The sequence below is a fragment of the Schistocerca nitens genome, chromosome 9 (assembly GCF_023898315.1).
Source record: "Schistocerca nitens isolate TAMUIC-IGC-003100 chromosome 9, iqSchNite1.1, whole genome shotgun sequence".
Taxonomy (NCBI): Eukaryota; Metazoa; Arthropoda; class Insecta; order Orthoptera; family Acrididae; genus Schistocerca; species Schistocerca nitens.
This window is the reverse complement of record NC_064622.1, coordinates 89,302,892-89,316,415: the sequence shown is the minus strand read 5'-3', so window position 1 is coordinate 89,316,415 and position 13,524 is coordinate 89,302,892. Positions and strand designations below refer to the sequence as shown.

The 13,524-nt window shown below is 42.5% G+C and overlaps 1 protein-coding gene across 1 annotated transcript in view; it reads left to right on the top strand.

Annotated features, from left to right (window-relative positions):
- LOC126203441 (cytochrome P450 6j1-like) overlaps positions 1-982 on the top strand; it is a 99,596-nt gene extending 98,614 nt beyond the window's left edge. The window contains exon 8 of the mRNA XM_049937759.1: positions 608-982. Coding sequence (XP_049793716.1) covers positions 608-780 — 173 coding nt within the window. The 3' untranslated portion in view covers positions 781-982. The remainder of the gene's footprint in view (positions 1-607) is intronic.
- Positions 983-13,524: the final 12,542 nt, after the last annotated feature.

The window sequence follows — 13,524 nt, the reverse complement described above, 5'->3', positions numbered from 1 at the left end:
GTGGATATACACTGTACTAGTGCCGACATTGTGCATGCTCTGTTGCCTGTGTCTATGTGCCTGTGGTTCTGTCAGTGTGATCATGTGATGTATCTGACCCCAGGAATGTGTCAATAAAGTTTCCCCTTCCTGGGACAATGAATTCACGGTGTTCTTATTTCAATTTCCAGGAGTGTATAGGAAACAGTTGTCGTTCCATGTTAAATATTTTAAAGTAGGTCCCTGTCTAAAATAACGTAGACAATTAAACAATTTTTACTGATTTTGTTCAACTGTTTTTGTAAAACATTTTGTGATTAGTGAGGAATTTAAGGTGTCGCTATGAAACACAATAATAATGAACACCTAAATCATTTTTCGTTTATTGCAATGACCCGCTTCAGCGACATCAGGCTACCGTCAGATGTAAAATGTGGAAAGGATGAAAGTTATCATTACCAGCAGCTCAAGGTAGACAACGACAGAAATAGAAAAATTTACTCTAGGCTGTGCATTATTTATAAAATTATAAAGTAAGGTCTCTGTTTTCTCTCTCTTCGCGGTCCAGCGCCGCGATATGTACACTTCTTGTTGATTTTCAACTCCATCTTTGTTTTCTGTTTACCAGGGATGAGAGTTGCATACCTGCAGGTGAAGATCGGCCTCCTGTACATCCTCAACAACTTCGAAGTTTACGCAGTGCCGACAACGCCAAACACTTTGCGTGTCGACTCATCCAAACTGATCGTCACCCCAGCCGGCGACGTGGTCCTAGGCTTCAGAAGAATCCCTGCGATGTGAAGGCTCCCGACGGTCCTCACTCACAAGGCCAGGACACCACCTATCATGAAATCGATGGAGCTGTTACTCTTTTTGTTACTGAGAGTGCCTTCTATATCATCTCTTCACTTCGGTACCAAATCACTGGGCTTTCGTAACAGTTGATATGAAGCAGTCATTTATGTCGGTAGAAGATATGTTGCTTGTGCATCATTAATGTGTTATACTCTTTTGTGAGAAAATATATCTCTCAGTGTATCTGAAATATGAATCAGTTATGTACCTTTTATGACAACACATATTGTTGCTGTTGTGGTCTTCAGTCCTGAGACTCTTTAGATGCAGCTGTCCATGCTACTCTATCCTGTGCAAGCTTCTTCATCTCCCAGTACCTACTGCAATCTACATCCTTCTGAATCTCCTTGGTGTATCCATCTCTTGGTCTCCCTCCACGATTTTTACCCTCCACGCTGCCCTCCAATGCTCAATTGGTGATCCCTTGATGCCTCAGAACATGTCCTACAAATCGATCCCTTCTTCTAGTCAAGTTGTGCCACAAACTTCTCTTCTCCCCAATCCTATTCAATATCTCCTGATTAGTTATGTGATCTACCCATCTAATCTTCAGCATCTTGGCAACACTATATATCCCAAAGAAATTTCCTCGAACTTTAAAACCATGTGCCGATCCGAAAGTCGAACTTGGGGCCTTGTCCCGTAGCAGATAAATGCACTACCGACTGAGCTACCCAAGCACAACTCTCGATCCCCTCGTCAAAGCTTTACTTCCACCCGTACCTCGTCTCCTAACTTCGAATATTCAGAGAAGCTCTCTTGCGAAACTTGCAAGACTAGAACTCCTGGAAGTAAGGACGTTGTGGAGACATAGTTTAGCCACAGTGTGGAGGATATTTCCAGAATGACATTTTCACTCTGCAGCAGAGCGTGCTTTGGTAAGAAACTTCCTGGCAGGTTAAAGCTGTGGGCATGGATCGTGAATCGTACTTGGGTAGCTCAATTTGTAAAAAAACTGAGTGAATGGATCAGGGATGAACTTGAACGGGTGTTAGGAGACGTCCACCCCGAACAAATACAACGAATAATAATGAACAAAACGAGATTAAAGAAAAAAAAGTCGGTTTATTCCCACTCCGCGCCTCGGGCGACTAGATTCCATCTGTTCTCGGCTATACCACAGCGCCGCAAGAGCTTCCTTGTTGGACATCAGTCTTGTGTGCGTCCTTGTGTTCGTCACATTGTCGTTTGTCACTCATTGTCTCGTGTTTATGACTCCAATTTGACGCGACGTTGTCTTGCAGCCTGATGTCATCCATGGCTCCCAGGAACATTCCACATACATGCGTAGGCAGTTTTAGTTTAGAAAAGCCCACGTGCCATGTGCAGCGAGGTTCGTTAGAAATTCATGACTGGTTTGTTGTCACAACCTAGGTAACTTCAGAAGAGGCTCACACGGTTTCTAACAATTCTGGATTGTATGTGTTTTGTGTCAAGTTTCTAGACTCTCTTAAGGATGGCACGCTCCTTTTTCAGCAGGTGCCTTTCGCTCAATTCGATGGGTGTAATAGTATGGTTACTATGTCATCCATGACTTGGAAGTCACAATGTTTAACCTTCCGCTCCGAAGTTATCTCAAGATCTTCCTGCTTCTGTTTGGCGACGTACGGAATATACGGCAGGGACACTGGTCGGCTCAAAATTGAAGTTTATAATGATGTTCGTTCCGTGGACATGGTGGTTCCCCTCAATTACAGATGTTGGATACCGGGTACATATAATTTACTGAGGACAAGTAGAGACCTATTTTATATGTAATGAGAGTGCACATCTCCGCACAAATTTCCCATGTCGTATCACGGTCTTAAAACCCACTTACGAACATTGTAAAAGGCTAACTTTAGCAAACCTAACAAGGTTCCTGAAGGGTAAAGCGAGCCTTTGCTTGATGACTCTAGTGGATTTCCGCCGGTAATCTCGGGTAGAGACATTGCTGCTGTATCTCCCGCGTCGCCGCCACCTCCACAGCAAAACAAGCGTAGACGGACGCAAGATGGTGACGAGTCAGAAGATACCTTTTCTCTTCTCCGCTCTGCTTCTCCCGTCACCAATACTGGATGACAACATGACAGCTGCTGCTCAAGATTCGAAAGAACCGACCTATGTCTCAGATCTGTCTTCCGAGACACAGATAGCCTCTACGAGATAGCATGATATTAGACCTGTTCCGGAGCTCAGTACCACATCGACATCTCTGCCGGGCATCTCTGAGTCTGTAACTTATACCCACCCATCTTCTGCGCCCTCAGACGGGGAAATCGTACCACCGGCTGCATCTGATCAGACCCAGATCGGCACAAGTGTTCCAGAGGAACACATAGCGACGGCAAAACATACGGCCAGTTTTCTTTTGTGTTCTTTCTCAGGAGCCAAAGCACTACCCTGGGGAATAGTGGGTGGTATCTACCGCACCTGATACTGAATTTCCACAGCTCCCCCCCAACCCCGCACCCCTACTCTCAAGTGCCATCCCCTCCCCCCCCCCCCCCATGTCGCATTCGCTTTCCCGATAAGCCATAATAAAAAGCGTTTTCAATCTGAACGTCCGGCGTCGCGAAAAAGAAGAAACAGAAAGAAGGTGGAAGAGAGAGAAGCACTTTACGCTCAGATTCATCCGACGGCTCCACCACGAACCATGAGACACAACCTTAAAGGTCACCTGCAAGTAATCATATGAACTGTTTTGGTAATAAATGGATGCGAATGCGAGGCAATTAGTTCCGATCTTAGACTTGCAGCGCTGCGACAATTTATTTACGATTCAGTTTCAGACGTTATATTTTTACATGATCGTTTTTCTGTTCCCGGCTTTTCTAATTTCTTTAATGTGGCTTCGGTACTATCTAATACTACTGCGTTATTTTACAGAGAGGAAATACCAGTAACTGATTTCGAAGCTCTAGATAAAAGCCGAGGGATAGCCTGCATTTTCTTTGACCTATTCTCCTCCAGGATATGGCCATACCACATATCGAGTGCGTGTTTACAAAGTGGATACAGTTTACTTATTTCGTCAAACCATGCAGAAACTTCTGTTAGGTGGAGATTTTAGTGTTTTGCGTCATGTGGATCAGACCCCCAATTTTAATTTCAGTAAGGAACCTGGCCATTTTAGTGCGCTCTTCGCAAATATGCGATGCATGGATCTCTCGGTAGCCCACTGTTGTCAAGTATACGCACTTTACAGCTATTTCCAGCAGCAGACTCGATCGTTATTATCTTTCTAATTCTGTATATTGGGTACTGTTAGCGATAAATGTGAATCCCTCTTCCTTCAATGATCACTGCAGCGTAGCTGTAACCTTAAAACATTTGCGGCTCCCAGTAAAATTGTGTCGCCTCCCTTGGATATGAACATATCTCTCTTAAAAGACCATTCCCTCGAGATTACCGTTCGAGAGTTTTCGACCCGCAGCATGTTTTCTCAGGACAGTTACCCTCCTCTTACGGAATGGTAGTAAAGGCATGCAACAGATTTAACGCGTTGCGGCTCTGAGAGGGCGAGGGATCTTCCGGACACTCAAGAAGTTTATTATTCCGTCTTGCGAAAAGTCTGTGAAGCTGCCAGACAAGCTTACTTACGGATTATGGATGTCTACCCTGTTCAGGCGAAGCTTCTTCAGTTAAAGAAACAACAAATGGAAGGACTCAGGAAGCGATCAAAATCTTACTCATTGCTAGAGAGAGGGTCTTATCATCTTATCCGGTTGCCAGTGCGTCGAAAAAAGCATGTATCATCTCCCGTACTCACACCGGTGTTCACGTACTGACGTGCCAACGTCACATATCCGTAGTAATCTGTAATTCCTCTTTCCGACCTTTATGACGTCGGTGCTACCGGTACGATTTTCCTTGATGCATTTACTCCTCTCCCGGATTGCGTAGTTACTCCTAGATTCAATGATGAATTTCTAAGTGACTTCACTCGTGATTTTATATATATATATATATATATATATATATATATATATATATATATATATATATATATATATATATATATATATAGGGTGGTCCATTGATAGTGACCGGGCCAAATATCTCACGAAATAAGCATCAAACGAAAAAACTACAAAGAACGAAACTCGTCTAGCTTGAAAGGGGAAGCCAAATGGCGCTATGGTTGGCCTGCTAGATGGCGCTGCCACAGGTCAAACGGATATCAACTGCGTTTTTTAAAATAGGAACCCCCCATTTTTTTATTACATACTCGTGTAGTACGTAAGGAAATGTGAATGTTTTAGTTGAACCACATTTTTCCCTTTGTGATAGATGGCCCTGCAATAGTCACAAACATATACGTACGTGGTATCACGTAACATTCCGCCAGTGCGGACGGTATTTGCTTCGTGATACATTACCCGTGTTAAAATCGACCGTTTACCAATTGCGGAAAAGGTCGATATCGTGTTGATATATGGCTATTGTGATCAAAATGCACTACGGGCGTGTGCTATGTATGCCGCTCGGTATCCTGGACGACATCATCCAAGTATCCGGACTGTTCGCCGGATAGTTACGTTATTTAAGGAAACAGGAATTGTTCAGCCACATGTGAAATGTCAACCACGACCTGTAACAAATGATGATGCCCAAGTAGGTGTTTTAGCTGCTGTCGCGGCGAATCCGCACATCAGTAGCAGACAAAATGAGTGAGAATCGGGAATCGCAAAAACGTCGGTGTTGACAATGCTACATCAACATCGACTGCAGCCGTATCATATTTCTGTGCACCAGGAATTATATGGCGATGGCTTTTAACATCGTGTACAGTTCTGCCACTGGGCACAAGAGAAATTACGGGACGATGACAGATTTTTTGCACACGTTCTATTTAGCGACGAAGCGTCATTCACCAACAGCGTAACGTAAACCGGCTTAATATGGACTATTGGGCAACGGAAAATCCACGATGGCTGCGGCAAGTGGAACACCAGCGACCTTGGCGGGTTAATGTATGGTGCGGCATTATAGGCTGAAGGATAATTGGCCCCCAATTTTATCGATGTCAGTCTAAATGGTGCAATGTATGCTGATTTCCTACGTAATGTTCTACTGATGTTACAACAAGATGTTTCACTTCATGACAGAAAGGCGATGTACTTCCAACATGATGGATGTCCGGCACATAGCTCGCGTGCGGTTGAAGCGGTATTGAATAGCATAATATTTCATGACCGGTGGATTGGTCGTCGAAGCACCATACCATGGCCCGCACGTTCACCGGATCTGACGTCCCCGGGTTTCTTTCTGTGGGGAAAGTTGAAGGATATTTGCTATCGTGATCCACCGACAACTCCTGACAACATGCGTCAGCGCATTGTCAATGCATGTGCGAACATTACGGAAGGCGAACTACTCGCTGTTGAGAGGAATGTCGTTACACGTATTGCCAAATGCATTGAGGTTGACGGACATCATTTTGAGCATTTATTGCATTAATGTGGTATTTACAGTAATCACCCTGTAACAGCATGCGTTCTCAGAAATGATAAGTTCACAAAGGCACATGTATCACATCGGAGCAACCGAAATAAAATGTTCAAACGTACCTACGTTCTGTATTTTAATTTTAAAAACCTACCTGTTACGAACTGTTCGTGTAAAATTTTGAGCCATATGTTTGTGACTATTACAGCGCCATCTATCACAAAGTGAAAGAAGTGGTCCAACTAAAACATTCATATTTCTTTACCTACTACACGAATATGTAATAAAAATGGGGGTTCCTATTTTAAAAAAACGCAGTTGATATCCGTTTGACCTATGGCAGCGCCATCTAGCGGGCCAACCATATCGCCATCTGGTTTCTCCGTTCAAGCTAGACAAGTTTCGTTCTTTGTAGTTTTTTTCGTTTGACTCGGATTTCGTGAAATCAGTCACGATCAATGGACCACCCTGTATATATCACCTTATTGTTCGGCAATACAGTACTGCGGTGGATACTTCACTGATAGAAGAGAACACAGGGCTCAAAATCCGTTGGGTCCAGTGCCTGCACACGTTCTTTGTGAGACATGTGCAGTACCTGTTAAGCCAGGTACATCCTTCGAATTGAGCGTTTCATGGCCTTGAGAGAAGTCATAATTTGCGGGCAAAAACGTATTCCAAAATAATACAAGACATTGACCTCAGTAATATGGACGTAGAGTTGTGTGCGCCTGTTTGACGAGCCTTCGTGAAAATGGGGATCATCTGAGCATTTTTTCACTCACATGCCACCCTTCACTCCTCCAGCCACTTACTTAGACTACTACTAGAAAGAGAAAGAGAGTTCTTTCACACTATCTAGATACAGTGTAATACGTATCTGATCAGGTCTAGTCTCCCAACCACTGTTGGGCGATTTTGGATGGTATTCTCTCCCGTGGCCTCTTATTCACATACCTGTCATTCGTCGGTTTGCATAACGATTGTAAAGAGAAGTTTGCAAACCACATCACTCTACTTGTCGAGCACGTTGTCGACATTCATTCTGTATACACATCAACAAATACACTTTCACATACACTTGGATTCATGTTATTTGTCTGGGACCTGCCGTCCCAGAACCAAACTGATAAGCAGTTTGCGTCTCCCTGTTCCATCCAAGGTTTTCTAAAGTCTCACGTAATTCCAATTGAGTCTCTCTCTGCCCCATTACCAGCTCACCACTGGGTTATTGGCAGTAGATTCCCTGGCTGTCAGGTCGGTCGTTACTCCGACAGTCTGCTGCTATCTCTGGATGTAGCAAATGATACCTGCTACAAAACTCTAAGGAGGAACCGAAATATCGTTGTAAAACTAAAACTTTCGGAGACGCTTAGAGCACATATCAGATTCGTTATACCTGTCCAGCCTAGTCTCATCACGAAAATAAAGATTAAAATACAGTGAAAACCACATCGCTAGTTCTTATGTGAGGTACCAGTTGTGGTAGGAGTACAACCTGTTGTACTAAGCTGTTCGATTTTGTGTTTGAAAGACCGGGTCACTGTTGGTGTATATTAGCTATATCTTGAGATTCCGTCGAGTGAGTTCTCTTGTAATAAGTTTTCACAAGTTACCGTTTAAGACGTTCCTTCAGAGCAGTCTTAATTACTGACAATCAGTTTAACCGGGAAGTATTAACAGCCAACTGTCACCAGGGCTTTAGTCAATTGTCAGAAGTGACGGGTTGGGGTCCAGTCGCACCTTGGTAGAAATTAAGAGGTTCGCTGCTTTGAAGCAAGCCTTACCATTGTCATATTGTTTGCTAATCTTTTTAACCTTGAACCATTGGTGTGCATCTTAACCCCGAACCTTGCGACGTACAACTTTCAAATTAAAACCTAAGTCATTTGTTTTGAGTAACTGCATCACTCTTGTCATCAATAATGCTCATATAGTTTTCATGTGTTGCAGAAGGGCATTTAATAACACAGACTGTGTCCAGTGCGGTAGTAAACATTGCTGTTTCACCCGATAACGAGCGGGCTGCAGGTCCGGCCATCTTTTAATCATTGCCATATTGTTTGCTAGTTTGCAATACAGATTTCTTTTGCAAAGGTTAAAAGCTTATCCAAATTAAGGTTTAAAATCAAAAGAATTTAGCAAATTTGTTCATTTCTTAAAGAAAATATTATGGTTAAATGCTTTGATTATCTCTAAAACACCGATTATATATTGGTAAATAAACAGGTTGCGTGAAAAGAAAGTTATATTGGTGGGTCCTGCCTTTCACGATTTCCTTAATTCCAGTAAGTACCACGTATCAATAGCGGCAAATTGCTCTCAAAAAATACGCTTACCTCGTGCACTTAACTTCTAGCCTTTCAGGTCTTTGAAGACTCCACCAACTACATGAGAAAGGTAGGAAAACAAACAATGAAGTGAAAACAGTAACTGACAATTCGAATCTTGATCAGAAATTACTGAGTAATGTACATGAGGAACGACTAGATTAAGGGAATTTGTATGTGATCCTCTGAAATATGTTAGTAAACAGTTTCAGAGACTAACAGCTACGTTTACAAAACCCCACATTCGCATTTGTTACGCAGTTACGATTCAGTCGCAGGAGGGACAAGGATGCGCACTCATTAATTAAGAAATCGGAAACTTAATCTACTCATTTACAGATTACAAGTGATTTTTCCCAAAACAGCTGACTCCACTGATAGCGTGACTAAATAGAAGATAATCGAATGGCGGCTTGGAGCAGTTTTCACGATCACCCATTATTTAGGTCGTGAAATACACAAGATGGCGTAAATCTGCAGAAGCTCCAGTCATCATTCATTGAAATGAAAGCCAAAGCAAAAGTTGCACAGCGGATTACCCATGTTCCCCACGGCCAGACAGTTGACCGGGCTCTTAGGACAACCAACCGGCGTGTGTGCTGGGTGGGATGAACTGACCCTCGGCAGAAAACCTAAGCGAGCATTGGCTTGTCTGCCTCCAGTTAAGCTGGCTCCAGGAACCTTCTGCCGTCGGAGGGAGCCCACAGTTGTGTCCGATGTCCAACGTAACAAAACTGCTGAGCAGCAGTTCTTAGTAGATTTTACTTCGTGACCGGTTGTAGAGCGGAGTTTGCCGCCATATTCGCAATACACGTGTTAGTTTCCATCACCTTGTAAGCAACCGTGCACTATTAAGTTCATCTTCAGCCAAGACGTTGGAGGGAATGCTCGTTGCACATCCACCAGTGATGAAGCTGTGAATACCCAATTTTCACCGGTAAGAAACAGCCTCTAGATATTGATAACGCTAGAGGTGCCAGAGCCTCTGTCTGTGTGCTAATAGCGCAAGTCTAGTCACGGCTCATTTCCCACGTCTGTGATTCGAATCTTTCGTCTCTAATTTACTGCATCAGTATTCTGTCTGGGAACTGGATTACTTGTTATCATTAGTTCTCTGATGTTCCTACTTTTCATTACGTCTGGCTTGGCCCACAATAAGCCTGCGGATCGCGTGCATAGTCCTAACTTTTGGACCGGCAGGTTCCCATCTCTCTTCTGTGCAATGAGAGCGCCTCACATTTATAAGTCTTTTCAAGAATATATCTATCTTTAGTTGAGCTATTTGACTGTTACTGGTCTGTAATCTCCCCATGTTCTCTTCCTTAATCAATTTGTTTTATAATTATACATGACTGTCTTAAGTACGCTCCTAAAATTATTTTTTTTTTCAAATTTATTTGACTTCAGTGCAGTAGGCAAGCCATAGTCGCAGTAAATTACAAAATATTTACACGACTAGTTTTGGTGAAGCTCAGTCACCGTTATCAAATATAACAAGTATGAAATAAGCCTTCTATTAATTATGAGAACCCGAAATATAAGCCGGCCGGTGTGGCCATGCGGTTCCAGGAGCTTCAGTCTGGAACCACGTGACCGCTACGGTCGCAGGTTCGAATCCTGCCTCGGGCATGGATGTGTGTGATGTCCTTAGGTTAGTTAGGTTTCAGTAGTTCTAGGTTCTAGGGGACTGATGACCTGAGATGTTGAGTCACATAGTGCTCAGAGCCATTTGAACCATTTTTATACAGAACATTAAAATCTTTCCGCCGATATGTTGGATTAGGATCGTCGTTGTCCAACTACTTAGATAATGAACTTGACAATCCTTGTATAACGAACCAAATGATCAAATGCATTTGCAAGTTATTGGTCTTCACTGTAAATTATGCCATTTATTCTCATCTACATTCTGTCTGTCTAAATGATTTAATATATAACCCAGACCTAGGGCTACGTTTTCTAATCCAGACCCTCCACACCTGGTCACATCTAGTATATATATTCTGTTGACGTTGTTATGGTCTTCATTCCAGAGACTGGTTTGATGCAGCTCTCCATGCTACTCTATCCTGTGCAAGCTTCTTCATCTCCCAGTACCTACTGCAACTTACATTCTTCTGAATGTACTTAGCGTGTTCATCTCTTGGTCTCCCTCTACAATTTTTACCCTCCACGCTGCCCTCCAATACTAAATTGGTGATCCCTTGATGCCTCAGAACATGTCCTACATATATATTCTATGTATACACATTTTTTTCTTAGTGAGAATGATCTGCCTTATGTCTGTTTTCATTCTTTGAATGTTATATACACTAAATACTTGTTTTCAAAGTTTAGTTGATGACTTTTATAAACGTGTAACCCACATTACGATGTTTCTATGTGTTTACGGACTACCATTATTATTGTTCAAATCATTGGATAATATTCTTCATTTAATTTCCTGTTGCTAAATGTTGCTTGTACCCAGCGTCTTTTAAGTTATCAGTATTTTGTAACAGATGTTTTTATATGCAAATCGGAGACAGTCAGAAACGGAACGCGTCACTTTTATATTTCCTAAGAAGCCATCAATCTGCACCCGCCCCTCTCCCAGTGTTAATCCATTAAGCACTTCCGGAAAAAGGAATTTAGCATTTCGGCTTCAACTGTAATCCTCCTTTTGTATCCAGTATTGTCCGTGGATGTATCGAGAGATGGCTCTGATTCTTTTACTGATGTAATGTAAGGTCGAAACTTTTAGTACTTTCTGTCTTATCGGTACACAGAATCTTACTTTTACATTCGCTGAACGCTTTGGCCCTGGCCTAGTATTTAGTTCGTTCAGTTTTAGTTTGTATGTAGAGGATTTGACTACGTTGCAATTTGCGGTACTCTTTCAGTGCTTTTGGAGCAGCTTACTAACAAGGCGCCGCGCGGGACTAGCCGAGCGGTCTAAGGTGCTGCAATCATGGACTGTGCGGCTGGTCCCGGCGGAGGTTCGAGTCCTCCCTCGGGCATGGGTGTGTGTGTTTGTCCTTAGAATAATTTACGCTAAGTAGTGTGTAAGCTTAGGGGCTGATGACCTTAGCAGTTAAGTCCCATAAGATTTCACACACATTTGAACATTTTTTTCTAACAAGGCTGTAGAAATGCAGAGGGTTGTTGCTAACCGTCATAATTCTTGCTCGGCTCACAACTGACATAATGTACAATACTACTGAACTTTGTTCATTTATACTTAGAATTTCCGGTCTCAGATGATTGATGATTAGTCAGCATGAATAGAATTTTCAAGTCATCACTTCTTGCAGATTCTAATCTTTGCAGGTGTCTAGCAGACGAAAGCAAAATGCGTAATGTGTGCAATTTCTCACATAACATTCGACACTCTCGTTTCCTATCTGCTTCATCATCACACCAAGGCGTCTCTCGGTATCTACGTCTTATCTTCATGTTTTTCTGTGTTTACCAGAACTCACAGTACTTATCGCAATTATTGACTGTCTAGTTTCCGCTTGGTCGTGTTTTCTTTCGTGTAAAATTCTGTTCGACCATAAAATGATATCTACCCAATGTTACTTACGAGAAACTGTGCATATGCCATTTTCATAGTCTCTCTCTCCCCTTGGGATCGGCAACCTCAACAATAGTAATTAAAGACACTGCTGTACTTTGTTACCAGTAGTTCAAATGTTCAAATGGCTCTGAGCAGTATGGGACTTAACATCTGAGGTCCTCAGTCGCCTAGAACTTAGAACTACTTAAACCTAACTAAACTAAGGACATCACACACATCCTTGCCCGAGGCAGGATTCGAACCTGCGACCGCAACGGTCGCGCGGTTCCAGATTGAAGCGCCTAGAACCGCTCGGCCACAATTACCAGTAGTAGTAACCAATCAGATATCCAAACACACAACGTGATAAGTCAATATGACCCATAGCAATTTAAGATCTCTTGCAAATAGCGGTTACTGTAAAAACAACTGGTAAAAAGCAACAGGTAACAGACTTTTATTTTGAGCTGTATAGATGTTTTGACGCCTGTTACTTGTAATGTGCAGGCCATGTCCAGAGATTTTAAGACTGCATAGGAGATATATTACCTGATCGAAAATTTCCGAACACCAATTGTGTAGTGGACATGAAAATGATGCATTATACCCTTTTCCTTTCTAGCTGCTTGAGCTTTATTGGAGACACCTTCAGTGAGGTGTTTGAATGTCTGAACTATGGAAGGTGATGATACTGGGAGACAGGGAAGGCCATTTCAGGAATTTTGCTCTCCACAAACCGTCATCTAGATGGTGCATTTGTTACAACACTGTGCCTTGTCATGCTCTGAAGAGTTCCTCCACAGCACGCGCTACACAGTGTTGTAAAATACGCTCATTTCCTACCGAAATTACAGGTTTCTTAGCCGCTGTAAGGGGAACCACACTTCCCTGTTGGGTCTCCAGAGCATGACAGATAACGTTATCTAGGCAATTGCAAACCCAAACTTTCCCTTCGGATTGTAACAAGGTATAGCGTGATTCTTCATCCTAAATCACTTGTTTCCAGTCATCCACTGTCCAGTGGCGTCCACATCAAGCATCAGTAAGTATTTGTGAGACTCCCCCATCCTTTCAGGCTTTTCTCCTGGCCGATATGACCTTTATAATTACGGCTAGAGATCACTCTTCAAGAACCAGTAATGATTAATAAAGTTACGCAATGGAATGTAATAAAGCGAAATCTGTTACAGACGGCTCTAAGCACTTTATCCTGAGTGAGTCCCACTGAACTTTCTGTCATACCTGCCTCTGGACAAGGGATTCACTAACTCTGAAAGTAAAATCATATAGTGCAACTAATTCAGTATTTTTTCATAAACAACATATTAAACCTGGCAAAGGTTGAAAATTCATTAATAACAATTTCAATTCACGGATGGTTACATTAACGAT